This window comes from Spermophilus citellus, assembly GCF_964194105.1.
Source record: "Spermophilus citellus genome assembly, chromosome: 9".
NCBI classification, from domain to species: domain Eukaryota; kingdom Metazoa; phylum Chordata; class Mammalia; order Rodentia; family Sciuridae; genus Spermophilus; species Spermophilus citellus.
Genome location: NC_138191.1, coordinates 107,350,153 through 107,370,659, shown reverse-complemented (window position 1 = coordinate 107,370,659; position 20,507 = coordinate 107,350,153). Strand labels below are relative to the sequence as shown.

General features: G+C 41.9%; 1 protein-coding gene across 1 annotated transcript in view; it reads left to right on the top strand.

The window, feature by feature from the left end:
* The window catches only part of CCDC30 (coiled-coil domain containing 30), a gene marked incomplete at its 5' end in the record, with an annotated part of 126,155 nt that extends 105,706 nt beyond the window's left edge, over window positions 1–20,449 (top strand). Inside the window, 5 exons of the mRNA XM_081307518.1 lie at window positions 10,569–10,707; window positions 15,490–15,626; window positions 17,459–17,573; window positions 19,589–19,656; window positions 20,015–20,449. Coding sequence (XP_081163644.1) covers window positions 10,569–10,707; window positions 15,490–15,626; window positions 17,459–17,573; window positions 19,589–19,656; window positions 20,015–20,213 — 658 coding nt within the window. The 3' untranslated portion in view covers window positions 20,214–20,449. The remainder of the gene's footprint in view (window positions 1–10,568; window positions 10,708–15,489; window positions 15,627–17,458; window positions 17,574–19,588; window positions 19,657–20,014) is intronic.
* Window positions 20,450–20,507: the final 58 nt, after the last annotated feature.

Here is a 20,507-nt window from a genome sequence, read left to right as displayed (position 1 = left end):
CATATTCACTCAGACCTCAGTGATCAGGTCAGGAACCAAGGCAGGCTTCCCCTGGGGTGGATCTGACGGCCAGTTGAGGAGAGGGTAGTAGGGAGAAGTTGCTGCTCTCACCAGGGTCAAGATGTGGCTGTAGAGTTTGAGAATGGTGAGGAAGATGCAGAGGATCAGGCAAACGATGAAAAGTGTTGGGATGTCAGTCCAGGTCTTCGTCAGGTTCTCAGCATGAGGACATCATTGTCGCCTGGCTGAATGTGTGTTCATTTGCTCTATTATTTAACCCAAAATTTGGGGCTTTTGACCCCCCCCTTTCTATCCTTATCAGCTGCCACTGGGTCTCTCAGTGATATCATTTACCCTGTGGTAAACATCTGGCCTAGTGGTCCCCACCCTGATCTTCTCTGATTTTCCTCTTATTAGATGCCGACAGCCTGCCAGAGACTTCACTCTGAGTTCATCAGGGTGGGGAGAAGTGACTTGTTTGTGCCTGAGGGCCATACTGGAGGGCTCTGTTAGGTATGCCTGGTGAGACTGCAGGTTTCAAACTAGAGTTTTAAAATGGAGTTGCTTAGGCTCAGGCCGAAAGTCATCCTTACAGCAACCGAGTGCCCAGCCAAAAGCCAGGAGTTCTATGATAAGAGAAGGAGAAATTGAGTTGAGGACAACCCCAGCAGCCAGTCACTGTCACATACTCTGACAAGCTATATCTGGCCTCCAGCATCTAAACTTCTCAAAGTAGTATTTGGCTAGCAGCTAAATCTTCTCAGGGAAAAACATACAGATGATTCTTTTGTGTACACTTAGCAAATAGGATGGAAAGGCTATTTTGGAAAATGAAGTAGTCTTGCAAAAACACATTTAAGGGTAAGACATAATTTACAAGCACATAGGCCTCTTAGAGTAGCTCTTCCATTCCATTTGGCTAGAATTGGCATCTGAGTAAGTCTGCTTTGTTCTTCCCATCCATCTGGGTCCGACTTCTAGTACAAAAGTATCTCATTAGGAGAAAGCAGTGCTGTTTGCCTGCCTTTGTTGGTATTATGGCAGTGGGTAGAGCAGGAAGATCACCAGCTCTGGGGTCATGTTGCTGGGCCTACCTACCTGCTCACCATTTGAAAGCTAACAGGAAATGAGAGTGATGGTAAAGAAACTAGGTTTATTGAAGGACTGACACCCTGAGAAAATGGGGCAAGCCATCCTCTCCACCAAAATTTAGAGAACTCAGGCATGCAGAAGGACTTTCATAGGGAGGGAGAGGAAGTGCAGGGGCAATGGGCAGAAGACCATGTGTAGGGCAGAGACTTCCCACATCCAGGACAAGTATTTTTTTCTTTCTTTCTTTTTTTCTTGGTTGGAAAATTTCAATTGAACATAACGGGGTGGGGGCACTACTTTCTGTAATTCTTTAGACAGACATGTTTTTGGTGAGTTAAACTTCACAGCAATGTACAAGTTTTGTGTTAGTTGATGCACAGGACTAAAGAATAAGGAAGGATGTTACACATTCTGATGTTAACTGAAGGTCATCAGATGTTGTGAATTCTGTACACCTTAATCATTTTAGGTGCAACTTTTCTTTAGAACTTAGAATGCCAGGCAAAGGAAGGGAAAACATCCAACAAAAGACAACCCCTAATGTTGCAAAGTGGCCACGGTTAGAGCCAGATTGGTCTCTGCAGACTCCTTGTAACAACTCACAAAATTTAGAAAAGCTGTTGTGTTCATGGCCAGGGTTTATTATAGTATGCAGATTTCAAACAACATAAGAAAAAGGTCTAGAGCAAATCCAGGAGTAACAAAATTAAAATAAGCTTCCAGTTAGCTTTCTTCCAGAGGGTACTGCAGATAAAGAGACAGTGCTTTTTTCCCCAGCATCACAGGAGGCTGAGGCAGGAGGATCACTTAAATATAGGAGTTCAAAAACAGCCTGAGTAACATAGCAAGGCCCTCTCAAAAGAAAAAAAAAAAGGTATTCCCAATCAAAGACTCACCTGAATCATGATGGTCATGGACTGGGGTTGGGGAGGTGACAAAGATGTGGAGACCCAGTAATTGATCTAAACTACTAGTTACCAACCATCCCTCCTGCTGTGACCCAAAGCCCTAAGTGAATAAAAATGCATTCACCATAAATTCCATTGTTAGCATAAACTACCTGGCAAGGCCAAGGTCTCAGAATATTCCAAGGGTGTAGAAGTCATCTCCCAGAAGCCATCAAGAGCCAGTCGTTTCTTGAGAGTATGCAGGGTTTCACCCTAAAACCACCACCTTAACTCAGTCCTGCACAGTCTCTATCTTCTGATTCTTAGATTGAGGAGAGATTCACCATCATTTTGCTCTAAAATCACATGAAATGTCTTGTGAGAATCCCAGAGCATCTGGGACTTCCCTTTAGTGTACCTGGACTGCCTCCTGTGTGTCAGAATCCCAGGTAAGATCACGCACTTATATGGATCACAGGCCTGAATGGCCGTGCCCTTAAGTGCCTATAGTGGCTGAGGAAAGATTCAGTTCCTCATTCCTTAAACACCTTAAGGTGTTATCCAAATGTCTAGACATTCAGGGAAGTCAGGGACTATAGAGGAGTTTTTCTAAGACATCAGGATACATTTTGTAAAGCAGAAAAGGGCACATGAGGCCAGGAACCGAGGGACAAGAATAAGGCACCAAAAGGAGTTTTGGGGGAAGGGATGGGCTGGTCTGCCAAAGGAAGAGGGCCAGGAAGTTGCCTGTGCTTCAGGCGAGAACAATACCTATATAGGTCACTAGAGGTAGGAGGGCCTAGGCCAACTAAGTTGTTACTACCGTGTTAGCTTGTTGTGTCTCTTCAACCAGGTGAAAAGTTCCCGCCCATGGCTCCCATGGGATGGGAAGGGGGAAGAGGAAGGGAAAGGGAAGGGGAAGGGGAAGCTGCCTGACACATTTGACCATAGATAACAGAAAACCTGACAAATCTTTAGACAACTCTTTTCCTTATATAGTAAGAGATGTAGAGGAAGATGATGATTGAGGTTGATGCAGCTGCTCAGAACCTCCATTAAGGGCGTGGCGAGATCATGGTTACCAGGCAGTGACTGCAGGTACAGATAATGCGGCTACAGCTGCAGATAATGCAGCTACATTCAGCAGGTGGTTCCCCCACCCCAGGGCAAAGGGAGGTGGTTTCTCCAGTGGTTCTCACCCTTTCCCAGAAACATGCAGTAGGACACATCTGCCTCACAAGCCCAGCCTCAATTCCTCTAGGACCCGCCCTCCCCATTTTGAGATCAAGGGATCTCTGTGGACACCTAGCTAAACATGGAGATTATCTGCAGGAAAGATAAAAGGTGGTAACTACACCTTAGAGTGAAACAAAGTGTCGAGGAAGTCCTTCCCAAATGTGCCTGGGGCTTTCTCTAAGGAAACACCAGAGGTCCTTAATATCTGGATGGCCATCTTAAGTGACAGACACCATTTTAAGGAAAAAGTTTTGCTTTCCTGCCCAAGGGTGTTTCTGAGAAAGGCTCACCACTCCCTCACACCAACCCAACCCTTAACCATCTGCATTAGAACCCGCCCCATCTGATTCCTAAGCCTCCCCCATAAAAGTCCCAGAACCCCAGCCTGTTTTGCCTCTCTCTCCTATAGAGAGATGGCCTTTATTTGTCAGCTCTGACAAACTCTTGTGTGTATCTCTGCCTGGTCTTCATCTTTGATTTTTGACTTACCCATCTCTCGTTCCTCACTTCCCCTTCATTTTGGTGCCAAAACCCAGGATTGGGTTCTCTGGTGTGCCCACTTCCCTCTTCAAGGTTCACTGAGTGTCCCTGGGTCTAAATCCAGATTCCATTGTAGGACCAGGCCCTCCATTCTGCCAAACACCTCTCTGCACCCACCATGGGACATTTCAGGTAAGACCCCTGTCTCCGGTGGACCTAAACAACCTCGGGTCCCTGAAAGTGACTGTTGATCGTCTGGCACTCTAAGGGTTACCGTGTGGTTGGGGCAGCCCCAGCCACAGCTTTCACAGCTTTGGCTGATCCTTACTGTCAACCGAGTCTATAGTTGGTCTTTTATCTGGGTCCTGGGTTTTGATAAAAAAAAACACCGAGAATGATTGGGAGTTGTTCCTGGTGAGACTAAATCTCGGCCTTGGGTTAATCTCTACAGGCTTTTGCCCCTTCTATGGGCTTCTGCCCCTACTCTGTAGTCCTGGCCAGGCACCCAGGTGCCTCTATGGGCTCCTGCCCCAACGCTTACCCAGAAGTGGTGACAACCTCCTAAGCGTAACCATCCTCTCTACTAGGTGATATTAGAAACTGGGGGACGCTCACCTTTAAACTTACCTCCCATGTCTCCCCATGGGAAGCTCCTCATCCACTCTCTCCCATAGTCCCCTAGGCTGCCTCCTGGATAACCTAGGGTCTCTCTCATCCCAGACCTAACCCCCCAAAACTTATCCACTTGTGCAATCAGATGGCCTCACTATCCTTTGGATAAGACTCTAAATGGCCGCTTAATGGTGCTCTAGATCCCAATTTTATCAGAAATCTTTTCAACTATTGTGAGTGTTCAGGAAATGAAAAGAGATATTATAGATTCAGGCCTTCTCCTCTGTACATTCTAAGCCCTCTCTCTACAACATTGCTCTCCCACACAAGTCCTTTTAGCTCTCACCTCCCCTACACCTGCTTCTAAAGGGACAAAAGATCCTACCCAGGACTCCTTCTCCTTCGACCCAGTGGATGAGCCCCAGCCATATCACAATTCTCTTTCTAATGAAGCCATGCAGCAACTGTTCCCTTGGCCCCTCCGCCCTTCTTTCCTCCTGCTACACGCTCATGGGCTGCCACTGCCCAACTCACATCTCTGTGTCCTCTAAAGTGGCTGGGGTAGATGGTGTAATCCAGATTCATGTGCCTTTCTCTTTGTCAGATGGTTCACAGATAGAAAAGTGGCTTGGGTCTGATACTTCAAGTCCCACCACATATATCAAAGAGTTTCAATATCTGACTCAGTCATATAATTTGACCTTCCTCAATGTCCATATGATCTTGTCTAACATCCTCCTGCCCAAGGAGCTCAGGCGAGTTTGGGAGCAAGCTAGAAATTATGTTGACCTCCCCTGCCCATCCAATGGCACTGAAGCAGTCCCTGATCGGGACCCCAATTGGGATTATAATTTGCCTAGAGGAGTAACTAGTAGAAACCAATTCATTACTTGCCTCATGGCAGGACTTAGAAAGGCAGCCCAAAGGCTATCAATTATGAAAAGCTCCAGGAAACCTTCCAAGATACAAATGAAAACCCTTTGACATTTTTGACCACCTGACCGAGGCTTTATTACAATATACTAATATGGACCCTGAGACTCCAGACGAGAGACAACTACTAATGACCTACTTTTTCTCCCAGAGTTTCCCCAATATTAAGGCCAAACTAAGGCACTTTGAGAGGGGCCCCCTAGCTCCCCAAGATGAGGTTCTGGAAGTGGCCTTTAAGGTGTATAACGGTAGAGACAAGAAGGCCCAGAAGCAGAAATACCAGATGCTCGCTCAAGCTGACTGTCCGGCCTCAACATCTGTCCCTGGTTCCACTGGCCCATGGAAGGGTCCCTCGGGACCGCCTAGACCCTATTTTAAATGTGAGGGGCTGGGGATGTGGCTCAAGCGGTAGCGCGCTCGCCTGGCATGCGTGCGGCCCGGGTTCGATTCTCAGCACCACATACAAACAAAGATGTTGTGTCCGCCAATAACTAAAAAATAAATATTAAAATTCTCTCTCTCTCTTTCTCTCTCTCCCTCTCTCACTCTCTCTTTAAAAAAAAAATAAAAATAAATGTGGTCAGATGGGTCACCGGGCTTGTATATGTCTGAAGCCTCACAAGCCTCTGGGCCCTTGTCCTAAATGCCACCAGAAGGGACACTGGGCCATTGACTGTCCTGAGCTTACAGTGGCCCCTGGCCATCTGGCCCTTCTGGTTCCCCCTTCCAACTCTTAGGACTGGCTGCAGAAGACTAAAGAGGCCCAGGTCCCCATCACCAGGCCACTACCATCACTCTGCGGGAACCCACGGGTAACTGCGTATCTCAAGTAGGCCTGTCTCCTTCCTCCTAGACAACGGGGCTACCTATTCAGTCCTCAAGGACTTCTGGGGGCCTACTACTCGTTCTATGACCTTTTTTTTTTTTTTTTTAAAGAGAGAGTGAGAGAGGGGGGAGAGAGAGAGAGAGAGAGAGAGAGAGAGAGAGAGAGAGAGGGAGGAGAGAGAATTTTTAATATTTTTTTTTAGTTCTCGGCGGACACAACATCTTTGTTTGTATGTGGTGCTGAGGATCGAACCCGGGCCACACGCATGCCAGGCGAGCGCGCTACCGCTTGAGCCACATCCCCAGCCCACGTTCTATGACCTTTATTGTCAGGGGAGAGGGAAAACCTACCAACCCTTACAGACACCTAGCCTTGTTGTGCTTTTGGTTCTCTAATTCTTACTCCTTTTTGGTCATTCCACAGTGCCCTGTTCCCTCACAAAGTTGGGGGCTACGCTTTCCTTCTCCCCTCATATATGCTTCCATCCAAACTCACCTGCTGCTTCCCTGATCCTTACCCTTTCCTTAGGACCATCCCTTATTCCCTCTGCCAGTGCCTTCCCATTACCCCCTTCCAAGGTGGGCCCTACTGTCTGGGATGTTTCAAGTCCTTCTATCGCCTCACACCATGAGCCCATTCACATCCATCTCAAAGATCCCCTCCATTTTCTGGCCCAATTAGAATACCCGCTCTTCTGTCAAAAAATTCCTAGGCTTACAGCCTATCATTCAAGACACTTTGCGAAAGGGATTCCTTAGACCTACTCATTCCCCTTATAACACCCCCAACTTGGTAGTAAAAAATCCTAATGGCTCCTACCACTTTGTCCAAGACCTCCATTCCATCAACTCTGCGATCATCCCAATCCATCCCATGGTAACCTATCCTTATACCCTTCTCACCACCACCATTCCTTCCAGGACCTCTTACTTCTCAGTACTAGACCTGAAAGATGCCTTCTTCTCTATTCTTCTCCATTCTCTCGAGACATTTTCACCTTTACATGGACATGTTCTGAGACAGCCCTCATATCTTCTGACAGGCCTTGGCTAAGGATCTAGCATCCATACATCTCACTCAGGCTGTGGTGCTACAGTATGTTGATGACCTCCTTCTTTGCAGTCCTTCCTTTGAGGTCAGTCTTCAGGAACCTGGAAACTTCTTAACTTCCCTTGAATTACATTTAGATTGGACTAAACTTCTTCCCTTGGCCCTTCTTAGGTTCAAGCCCTCCCAAAGAAGCCACCCAACATCTCCCCTTTTGAGCTTCAATATGGATGGCCTATCTCCCTGCTCAGCTCACCACCCTCTGATTCTCCACTACCCCTTGCTCCTCATCTTTGCTGGCCCCTTCTTGCATACATCAGGAAACTTCTTTTTTTTTTATTGGTTGTTCACAACTTTACAAAGCTCTTGACATATCATATTTCATACATTAGATTGAAGTGGGTTATGAACCCCCAATTTTACCCCAAATGCAGATTGCAGAATCACGTCGGTTACACATCCACAATTTTACATAATGCCCTATTAGTAATTGTTGTATTCTGCTACCTTTCCTATCCCCCACTATCCCTTCTTTGGCAATACAATACAACTTCTTTGGCAATACAACAGTGCTGTTCTGACAAAGCCTAGTTCTGCCTCTTCCCCTTCTCCCACTCTGTCTCCTGACAACCTGGTATTTTTTAACCTCCTCCACAGGCTCCCCTCCTCCTCTCAACTCTGCAAAATGGACTGGACCCTACCAGGTCATTCTTACCACTTCCCCAGCAGTACCGCCTTGAGGGCATCCCATATTGGGTTCATAACTCCCATTTTAAATGGTTTTCTCCCCCTTTTTATACAGTGACACCCACAGGCCCTCTCAAGCTGGGTTTCTCCAAGGCCAGAACCCCAATCTTCTTTTGGTTTCTGAGGACCACGAGGACACTGCAGAACCATGGGTACCATCCTTCCCTTTTTCACTTTTGCCCTCCTCCGTCATTCTGCACTCACCTCCCAGGGGTACCATTACCAGGAGTTACCATTCCAGTTTCTAGGAGACTTACAGCAACTTGCTCAAACCCTACAAACCATACTATCTCAGCTTGGTTCTTTAGCTGGTGTGGTTTCACAGCTAAAGGGGCCTTGATCTTTTTACAGCTGAAAAAGGCAGACTTTAGCTGTACCTAGAGAAGGAATGCTATTTTTATGTCAATCTGTTATAGTAAAGGACAAGATAAAACAACTGCAACAGGACCTTGAACATTGGAAACAACAGCTCTCCTCTACTGAAGGATGGCAGCTAAGTAACCCCCTTCTCCAGTGGGCACTTCCCTTCCTGACCCCATAGGCTTTCTGTTGATGCTTGACTCCTGCGTCATTAGATTGGCTCAAGACTAGATCCAAAAATCTCTAATCAAACTATAAACCGGCTTTTGTTACAGAAATACCAATCCGTCACTAAACATTGGGGCACCAGGGACAGCATTCCACCACCACTCAACCTCCATCATCGTTCTAATGACATCCCAGGCCCCTAATGAGGGATTCAAAATAGCCCCTTCCCAGCAGAAAGAAGTTATAGAAGATTGACCTATGTCCCTGTTCCCTAAGTGGCCCAATAAAAATAAAAAAGGGGGGAATATAAGGTCCTTGCTTAGCATCTGGATGGCCATCTTAAGTGACAGACACCATTTTAAGGAAAAAGTTTTGCTTTCCTGCCCAAGGGTGTTTCTGAGAAAGGCTCACCACTCCCTCACACCAACCCAACCATTAACTACCCACATAAGGACCCAGCCTGAGCCTCTCCTATAAAACTCCCAGAACTTAAGCCTGTTTTGCCTCTCTCTCTGACAAATAAACCCTCATGTATATCTCTACAAAAATTGGGCTCAGTGCTCCTGAGTTCAATCATAGGTAGCCCCCCCCCCAAATCCTGTAGCCTATCCTTGATTTTCCTCCCCAACCCCACCCCTAGGCAATCACTAATCTTTTCCTCCCTCCCTTCCTTCAATTGAAGGGATTGAAAAATGCAGCCTTGAGCATGCTACACAAGCACTCTACTACTGAGCTACCTCCCCAGCCCTTTATTTTATTTCAAGATAAGATCTAAATTGTCCTAGAATTTATGATCCTTATATGTCAGCCTCCCAATAGGATTACAGGCATGGACCACCAAGCTGGGTTATAATCTACTCACATCTTCTATTTCCCCAGTATGCACATTTCATATAAATGGAATCACATAATATGTGGTCTTTTGTGACATTTATTTCCCCCAGTACTGAGGATTAAACCCAGGGGCACTTTACCACTGAGCTACATCCCTGTCTGTTAAATTTTTTGTTTTTACTTTTAAACAGGTTCTCACTAAATTTCCCAGGCTGGCCTTAAATCTGCAATTCTCCTCACTCAGCCTCTGGAGTGCTGGGATTATAGGCATGCCCCACTGCACCCGACTGGCTCCTGGCTTCTTACCCTTACTATGATGCTTTCAAGGTTCATCCATGTTGTAACATGTGTCAGTACAATCCTTTTTATGTCTGAAAGATAGCCCATTGTGTAGTCATTCTTTAATTTGTTTATCCATTCATCAATTGATGGAACATGGGGTTGTTTCTGCCTTTTGGCACTTATGAATAATATTGCTATGAACACTTGTGTTTAGGTTTTTGTGTCAATGAACGTTTTTCATTTTTCTTGAGTGTGTACCTAGGAGTATAGCCTGTGTATCACATGATAATTCTATGTTTAATTATTTGAAGAACTGTCTGGTTGTTTTCCAAAGAGGCTGTACCATTTTACATTCCTGCCTTTAGTATATGAGCGTTTCCAGTTTCTCCACAGCCTTGCCAGAATTTGTTATTCTCATTTTGATTATAGTCTTCCTGGTGGATATGCAGTTCTATTTCCTTGTGATTTTGATTTGTATTCCTTACTGGTTAATGATACTAAGCATTTCTTCATGTGTTCCTGACAGTGATTTAGATTCACGTCAGAATCAGATACAGAGTCCTGAGTAGGAACCATTCCATAGAATTGGTATTTAGAAGTCCAGATTCAATACAAAAACAGAGAACAGGCCCAGTTATTTTTTATAGATCTTTATTTCACTTTATTAGATCTTATCACTGTTCAAGGTGATAGCCATGAACTGGGAAATTTTAAATCAGTAACCTAATTAGTGGAATGGGATTCAGAATTTAGTTGTCAGGGGTCTGAAATCAAGAAGCTTCCTAAGTTAAACTTAAATGCTAAAACTATACACTTATCAGTTCTAACCAAGGTAAGCCAGAGACTTGATTCCATGGGGATGACTACATCTTTGTTATACAGTGGGTTGTCCCTGGGTCATTCCCCTACAGAGGGGTTAGAAGATGTGCAGCAGGTTAAGAATCCAGGCCTGGTGCCAGACCCTTGACATAATCCAGAGTAAACCCAAGAAAGTTACATATTGAGGAGACAGAATCAATTTTCACTATGTTCAGGAATGCCTATACTCAAATTTACTTTTATAGAAACCACTCTGAGAAACATCACCACAAAGCCAAGCTTCGAAAGATCAAGGATCATCTAGTTCATGAAGTAGAAATACGAAATAAGAGAATTAAACAACTTGAAGAAGAAGCTGGACTCCTGCAACAAAAAATTGAGACGGTGAGAAAGAGAGAAAAGTATATGATGACACTGGTGGTTAGCCATTTAGAGAATGCCCACTCATTTGTAAATTAATTTGTGGACTCTTCAGAGCCCTCGTTTTCTTTTTATGTCATCATTTTTCCATGTAAGTAATTATTTAAGTCCTGCCAAACAGTATCTAAGACTCATAGTGTTGCTAAACTAAATTGAACACTGAAAATAGTCTGCACTGCCAATTTATGCTTGTCTTGCCTTCAAACGAAAATATCTTTTCTTAAATACTCTTCAGCAAAGACTTCCAAACTACCCTCATTGACTAACTCATTCATGTTTTAAGTCCCCCATGTTTTGTCTCAAGCCTCAGTGTCAGTTTTAATGGCATTGAAAACAGGTAATCCTGATTTCTTTATCAGTTCTTGATTAGCACCTTCAAGCTTTTTCTAAATATCCCTGATTTCTTTATCCTTGTCTTATTGGTCTTGTGACTTATGGGCGTATGGATAAGAAAGAAATTGGACAAGACAAGTGGAATTGCATGCAGAATAGTCTTGAGATGTTTAAGCTACATAAATTAAAAATGGAGAGCAACTTCCAAGCATGGTGGCATAGGCTTATAATCCCAGCAGCTCAGGAGTGAGGCAGCAGGATTGCAAGTTCAAGGCTAGCCTAAGCAATTTAGCAACATAAAAAATAAAAAATAAGAAAAAGGTCTGGGGATGTAGTTCAGTGGTAAAGCACCCTTGGGTTCAAACCCCGGGATCAAAAAAAAAAAAAGAATTTTGAAAATTCTTTTTCTGCTAAAATACTCATTTATATCCCCACCTAAATTTTTTTGTATCTCTGATGCCAAAGATACCAAAACAATTTATGTAATTTCAGATATTCATTCACTACCATGGGACTTGGGTCAAGAATCCCTAGACTGGGACTGGGGTGGAAGAGTGCTCGCCTGGCATGCATGAGGCACTGGGTTCAATCCTCAGCACCACATAAAAATAAAATAAAGAGAAGTAAATGAAGGTAAAATTAAAAAAAAAAAAAAAGAACCTCTAGACTACACACAGTACAACTTTTTTTTTCTCTCTCTGTAGTACTGGAGATTGAGTCCAGGGGCACTCTACCACGCAGCTATATCCCTGACCCTTTATATTTTTATTTTTAGGTAGGGTCTTGCTAAATTGCCAAGGCTGACCTTGAACTTTTCAGTCCTTCTGCCTCAGCCTGCTGAGTAGCTGGAATTACTGGTGTGGACCACTACACCTGGTTTACATAGTCATTTATTTGTTAATATGGACGCCTGGATTCTCATTTTATTTGTTGAGTTATAATCTGTTACTATCATTATTGATTTTGGTGTCTAACTTGTGTCAGATTTGACCTAAAGTAGCTCACCTTGAACTTTTGGACTTCCAAATAACAGATTGCAGGGATGTGCCACTGTGCCCGAAGACCAATGCTTTCTTGTACTACCTGCCTCTACTTCTATGCTTATATGTAAAACAGCTTTCAGCAGATTTGCTTCCTTTCTTCCTGACTGTACTGGGTTGAATAGTGTTCCCCAGAATTCATGTCTACCCAAAACATCAGATTGTGACCTTATTTGGAAACAGGATGTTTACAGATGTAATTAGTTAAAATGAGGTTATCCTGGGATAGGGTGAATACTAAATCCAATCTGACTGGTTCTCTTATAAGAAGAAGGGAAGACAGGGGAAGAACATTGGTGGTGATGGGGACAAAGTTTGGAATGATGTAACTAAAACAAGAAACACTGAGCTGTGCTGGCTACCACTCAAAACCAGGAGAAAAGCAGGGAACAGAAGCTTCCTCTGAGGGCTGAGGGTGTGTCTCAGCAGTAGAGCAATTGCCTACCAAAGGCCCTGGGTTTGATTCTCAGTATTGCAAGGAAAAATCAGCCAACCAAAAAAACACTACATGTGAGCTTTTAGAAAGAATTAACCCTGCTAACATCTTAATTTCAGACTTGCAGCCCTCCAGAACTGTAAGAAAATTAATTTCTGTTGTTTTAAGCACTCAGTTTGTGGTAATTTGACATGCCAGGCCTAGAAAGCTAATGCACTGACTAGGTCTCCAGGAAATATACTGCAAATTGCAAATAAGGAGGGCTAAGAAAGTATTTTGGTCTTTTGTTCACACCATTAAAGAGTTCTGTGGGCTTTAGCTTTAGAACAGACATGGATTCAAATTCTAGCTCTGACTTTTAGTTCTTTGACTTTGGACCAATTTCTGTGTATCATTTCCTTTATCGGTAACATGGAATCTCCACCTCATATGTAAACATAAAATTCCTAACGTGGTTTATATTAAAATTTTCATTGATATTATTATTATTATTATTTTCCCTTTTCTTGGGGTATGATCTCTAAGAATCATATTAATGGGTGGATATATAGTTCACAAGACAAATTGTTAGAATTAAAAATAGTTCATGGCACAGGCCTGTAATCCCAGTGGCTCAGGAGACTGAGGCAGGAGGATTATATGTTCAAAGCCAGCCTCAGCAACTTAGTGAGGCCCTAAGCAATTTAGCGAGACCCTGTCTCTAAATAGAATATCAAAAAGTTCAGGGTTCACTGGTTAAGCACTCATGGGTTTAATTCCTGGTACCAAAAAAAAAAAAAAAAAAAAAAAAGTTCAGTGAAGACTGATGTGAGCGTTTTTAATACAACAGTACTATAAACCTGGGACTTTTGATTTTAACCTATTTTCAGACCAACAGATCAGAGCCCTGAGGATAAAAACATTAGGTTTACCTTCTGCGTCTCCAAAAATAAATGTCTCTTTTTTTGGCTTCATCTCTTCGGCCTTCTCAATATGCAGCAAGCCAACTGAGTCCTCTAATTGTTGTACCCATCCAAACCAGATTTACCCCAATATTTTACCTTATCACCATAGCAGGAATCCCTATTTTTTTTTAAAAAAAAATCTATATTTACCAATACCTATCTATGAACTCTTTCACCACAAAAAATATGTGGCGTTTCCTAAGGACAGGGTAAATGTCCCCATCTAATATCCTTTCTAATTCATTTATTACAGGATAGGGTATATTGTCTATGGCTGCTTCTATTCTCAACCCTTATCAAAACAACTACAATGCAGATGGACATGTATTAAATATCTTTAAATAATAACAAGTGAGGTATTATTAGGCATTGAATGGTCCTGGAGAAGGACTTTAAAATGCAGAATGGTTTGTTTCAGAACATAATCTAACCTCCTTCCTTTCATATCTTAAATAATAAATGGACAGTCTTTTCTTGAGCAATCAACACTAGTATCTTAAAAGGGAAATTGCATGGAAATGGAGGGAGACCCTCATTGTTATACAAAATTACATATAAGAGGTTATGAGGGGAATGAGATAACAAACATGGAGGGAAATGAATTACAGTAGATGGGGTAGAGAGAGAAGATGGGAGGGGAGGGGAGGGGGTATAGTAGAGGATAGGAAAGGTAGCAGAATACAACAGTCACTAATATGGCAGTATGTAAAAATGTGATGTGTAACCGATGTGATTCTGCAATCTGTATTTGGGGTAAAAATGGGAGTTCATAACCCACTTGATTCTAATGTATGAAATATGATATGTCAAGAGCTTTGTAATGTTGTGAACAACCAATTTTTAAAAAGTATCTTATTTAGAACTTACTGTGTGTGTGAGTGTGTGTGTGTCTGTGTGTGGTAGATACTGGGGACTGAACCCAGGGCAGGCCTGGTGCTAGGTAAGCACTCTACCACTGAGCTACATCCCCAGCCCTTATTAGTATCTTATTGAAAAGAAGCAAAAACTTGCCCCTCTTTTTTAATATTTATTTTTTAGCTTTAGGTGGACACAATATCTTTATTTTACATTTATGTGGTGCTGAGGATCGAACCCAGTGCCTCGTGCATGCTAGACGAGCGCTCTATCATCCCAGCCCCAAAGTTGCCTCTCTTAACCCTATGATTCACCCACTTGCCCAATGTTGTTATTCTGCCTTCCCCACTTGTTCCCATCACTGGCAGGTGAGGAACAAAAATTGGAAAGATGAAAGTACTTCCCTGTTACAATTTGCAGGTCATCCGTGAAGTGAGACCAACAATTCTATATTTACCAATACCTATCTATGAACTCTTTCAGCTATGGGGGAATATTAGTGTTTTTTCACCAAATGTACTCCTTTACCATTTTAGCCATAACTTCAGTACCTCTTGCCTTAGAAGAAAATCACTAGTAGAAAGTGAAACATGGTGTTGGGCTTGAAGGCATTTCAGCATCATTCCTGCGGCAGTAGGCTCCACTCTTGGCTGTCAGGCATGGCTTGCCATGCCAGCTGGGATCCTGACTCTGCCTGACCAGATGGCTAAATTCCCATCTTCCTCCCTCTGCCTTTAAAGGAATACAACTACAATGCAGATGGACATGTATTAAATGGGGAAAATTTAAATATGGAGCTTCAAAAAAATTCAGTCATATTTGTTGGAGGTTTTTGATCCCTATGTAATTAGAATACATCTAAGAGAGGGCAAAGATAATACAGGTAAGAGCACTGGGATTTTAGGAGAAGTTGAGGTTCAGATCTTCTTAATGTTACTGCAAAAGAATGATTAAACCTCCAAACAAAAATACATCACATATAAAATAAATAGAAGAATATCTAGCTATAATGAATGACCATGTCACCAAACAGAAACAGACTAGAGGACAGGAAAGAGAGTAAACAAGAGAAGTTTGTTGTTAGGATTTAGAAACAGGCGGAAGTTCTTTAACTCTTTCTCTTGCTGTGAATCCCTAGGAGAAGGCATTCCAGGCCCAGATCACCGTCCAAAATGATAATCTGATCATAGAAAAAAGGGAGCTTCTGAAGCAAGTCATGGACCAAGAAGAAATAATCCGCAACAACAAACAAATAATCTCATCAGTCAAGAGCAAGTAGGTGCAATCCCACTGGGCAGCCAGTAGACTCCGCTAAGAGGTTGTTTCTCCTTCAACAAAGAAATGGTTGCACAGGCTGTCCTTTGAGTTTGTGGCTTATCCTATAACTCTTCCTCTGATGTCTGCTGTTTTCGGCAGATCATGCAAGCAGCAGAACTTGTGAAATTAGAAAGAATATCATGGACCAGGCGGGCCAGCCATTCATATAGGCTCTCTCACAGAGGACCCAGATATGTGCATTCTGGCCAGCCTCATTGTGTGTGTCAATGCTTCTTTTTTATCATTTGATACCTATGGAATTAAAGTAGACCAGAAAATTAAGCTCATAGGAAGGACATAAATGCATGAATCCCACAGGATATGACATTAATTTTTAATGAGAAATATTCAAAGAGGAAAAGAATTTAGATACAAGCTGGCTCGAGCATTCTCTCCTCCATGGGAAAATTTAATTACAGTCAAAAATATTCTTAGAGCAAGAACAAGAACAAAGAGAATGGGTTGATCTTAACAGATAATGTCATCTATGACAATTATGTTTGAGAACTACAATGATTGAGAACTTACTATATGCTAGACACTGTTCTAAGCTCACTCTCTCTGGACTCATTTAACCTTAACACTAACCCCAGGAGGGAGGTAGTAACATTAGCTTTAGTTTACGGATGAGGAACCCAAGCTCCACAGAGGTCAGGGAAGTCACCTAGACTGGTTAGTAGTCAAGCAGCATGTGAACCTTGGCAGCCTGGCCCAAGACTCCAGCACCATACCTGTCAGCTACTTTGGGCACATGCTCCTTAGGGCACACGTGGAAAGCCTCTGATTATCGTTTACTGTTTGTATTTCCCCTTTTATACAGATAAAGCATTGTCCATCTCAAACTATGTCATAGTTTCTGAAGTCAGTTTACAGATGGGGAAACTGAGGCTCAGATTTATAATTTGCTAAGGGTCACTCAAATAACAAGTTGCAGAACGAGAAATCAAACATGAATCTCTTATCAAATCTATTATACTGCCAAGTCTCCCAAATAACTGCAGACCTGAGAGCCTAAGATAGTGGAAAAGAGATCAGGCTTCCTTCGAAGTCTTAAAGATCTGCTTAGCATCCCAGTTCTACAAATTTCTGTTTTTATGTTCTTAACCAAGTTCCTGTCCTCTCTCTCTCAGCCTCAGTTTTCTCAGCTATAAGAAAGGCTTCATAACAATATATGTTTTATGAGGTTGTTCTGAAGATTAAGTGAGCTAATATGTGAAAAATGTTTAGTGCTTAATGTGTGAGCAGGTCACATTGCCTAAGTACATGGTGACTAGCTAGTAAGTGGCTGCTGCTGCTAATACTATTTCTACTTCTCCATGAGAACTCAGAATCAGATTAGTGTAAGATGAGAGCCAGAAGCAAGCTGTGTAGTTAGGATATTTGAAGGGATATGGTCTTTTGTTTCAATCCTTCCCCTAGAGTCATACCTTAAATTTCTCAAGGTCTGGAATTCATATACTCATGCATGTGTATTTAATAACCATTTACAGACCAGAAGCTTATTGTTTTTTAGTTGATTGTATAATATGGTAAGAATTATTCTGCCAAACTTAGTCTAAATTCTGGACATTGGTCCAAGACCCAGAGACAGTGGGATGTGGAACATAGTTTTGGGCTTTCAAAAATGATGCAGAATTTCTAGGGAGGGTGGGTAGCTTAGTGGTTGAGCAAATGCTGAGAATGCAAAAGATCCCAGGTTTGATCCCCAGTACTGCCCCTCCCCCCCCCAAAAAAAAAGAAAGAAAGAAAAAGACATTTCTAGCTATGTCTCTGATTTATACTGTTGTTAGAGCACTTTTCCTGGATAAAGAAAATAAGCAATTACAGGAAAATCATTTCCGGCTCATGCAGCAAGTTAGCTTCTTAGAGCGCATTATATGGAACATCCAGATTCGTAGAAAAGAGGTAAGATATGCACTTTTTTTTGGGTCCTTAATCTGAAGTTTAGTTGCTAAGTTTGCTGTACCCTCTCTTCTCTTCAACTTCATATAGCTCTAGTTGTGCTCTTGGCTTCATGGTGGGTTGTAGCAAAGAGGCTCCTTGGCTACACATATACCAGGTTAGCAAACCCTGCAAATGCTGTTGACCAACTCTGCTCTTCATTGGGTCAGCTTTAAAACTCACTGATGTGATTCCAAAGCAATCCGTGTATGACTCTGAGCTTCTTCTCTAACATATTATATAGTGGTTATTGCTGTTTTTCTTTTCTATCTCATTAACTCTGCAGTGAGATCCTAGAGAGCAACAACTGTAGTTCATATATTGCTGTATCTGCAGATAGATGCTCCACAGATATTTGAGAATGAATGAACGTTAAATGTTTTCATATATATGCCTCATTCTCAGCAACCTTGTTCATAATGTATTACTCTAGCACATTAGGAAAGAAAGGTGAGCAAGTCTTAAGTTCAGAGAAGTTAAGTGAAACTAGCCTATTAAAGAATCAAGACAACAGAGCACCCTAGTCCAAGAAAAGCAATTATGTTCCAAAAATTCAGACAAGTAGCCAAGTTTAGAGAGAGGCAGAAAGTAATACAGGATGAGACAAGGTCTAGAGTCTGGATGATAAGCAGGTTAGAAAGAGGGACTTCAGTAGGAAGAATTATATTCTGAATCCAAGGCAGAGGCTATTTTCTTCCTTCCCTGGTTTGTATCATTTGTAAGACATCCCTTCCCAGGATACTTAACAGTAGATACTGCTTGTTGGGCACTATTGTTGAGAATGCACCATTACTCTCAAAAGGGTAATTGCTTCTAAGCTATGCTAGTTGTTTTGAATATTTCATCAAAAGTAGAATTTTCAGCTGGGTGCAGAGGCGCACACCTGTGATCTCTGCAACTGGGGAGACTGGAGGCAAGAGGATCACAAGTTCAAGGCCAGCCCAGGTAAGTTAGCAAGACCCTAAGCAGCTTAGTGAGATCCTGTCTCAAAATAAAAAAGTAAAAAGGGCTGGATATATGGCTCAGTGGTTAAGTGTCCCTGGGTTCAATCTCTGGTTCCAGAAAAGAAAGAAAGAAACCAGATATAAAAGGGTACATATTATAGGATCATATGATCCCATTTATATGAAATGTCCAGAATAAGAAAATCCATAAAGTCAGCAAATATATTAGTGATTGGCAGGAGAGAGGAATGGGAAGTGACTGCTCATGGGTGTGGGGCTTTTTTGGAGGGTGATAAAAATGTTCTGGAATCAGATAGTGTTGATGGTTGCATAAAACTGTGAATACATAGAAAAGCACTGAATCAAGCTTTTTTTGTGGGAGGGGTTACTGGGAATTGAACCCAGAGTGACTTACCACTGAATTACATCCCCAGTCCATTTTAAATTTTTTGCTTTGAGACAGGATCTCACTAAGTTGCTTGGGCCTCACCAAGTGGCTGAGGCTGGCTTTGAAGTTGGAATCCTCCTGCCTCAGCTCCTAAATTGCTGTGATTACAGGCATGTGCCACCATACCCAGCTCTTCCAAGCATTTTTAAAGGGTGAACTTTGTGGTATGTGATTTATTTGTCAACAATGCTATTATAACAACAAAAAATAAGACCCTTGTATATGTTCTCCAAATATGAACAGAAAAGAAGAAAGATGAAGACAGAATGTATAAAATCATGTGTGTAAAAACTAGAAAGATAGGCAGACAGAGATAGACTATGTATATAATCTATATATTATATAGATAGTTTATATAAATATATATAGCAATCAATATAGACTATATATGGGGGAGAGAGAGAGCCTGACTTACTGATAGTGTTGTTCAAGCAACTTTTCATTCTATACCCTTTTATGCTTTTTGTTGTGTGTAGTATATTCAGGTATTATAGCTATATTATATATTCATATGTATAAATTCTAGAATCACACTGCCAATGGTTTATCATTATAATATTTAATATTAGTCCATTCTTTCCTTTTAGGAAGCAACAATTAGTGACATCCCTGGACTTGATGTACTAAAGAAAATATTGCCTTTTCCAGGATCTAGGTTAGTAAAATCAATAGAGTCATCTGCATGCCGAGAGGCATAGCTGTTAACTAGCTCTGAGTTGCTGTCTTGAGAAAGCATAGCATTGAAGAGTATTTTTCTACAATTAGTAAGTGAATCTTCTCCTAACTCCTTGTCCCCTCACCAACCCTTCACCCTCATACCCCACAGAATCTTATTTAAGTAAGATGGGAGGTAACCTACAAGAATAGGTTAAAGGTAAATTTTATTTGTTTTTTTTTCTTTGTGCTTGAGAGTTATAAAAAACTGAAATATTATTGAAGCCACATCCCTGTAACCCCAAACTTCTACCAGGCAATTCTATTCATACAATGCCCTCACTCATGTTCTTTCTTAGTTTTTCAGGAGCACGTCTGTTAGAATCCATTGGAAATCTTCAAGGGACTAAGGAACATAAATCAGAAGCAGCAACGGGAGTTTCAAAGTCCCCTGAGTCTCTTTCATATTCACAGAATTCTGAAACTGGATACATAAATATGGCTTTTCTGAAAGAAGCACACAGCCTAAAAAAACAAGACCAAAAGTCAGAACTATAAAATCGCTGGTGTCTAACACTATAATGATCAAACCTGCTAACTTAAAGCTTGAACGTTAAAGTGGACTATGACATGGAAGATTCCAGATTCCTCACTGTATGTCAGCCAGGAGTCTTCAAAATTGCTGATAATTCATTAAACAGTTTCTAAAAATGGATTTCTCAAGTTTTTTTTTATATCCTGAGATGATTTGTATTGATCAGTACAGTGAAGTTCAATGATATAATTAGGTTTTACTTCAGAGTATATATATGGTTAATATAGCATTCTTTTCCATTATCATGGGTATTTTTA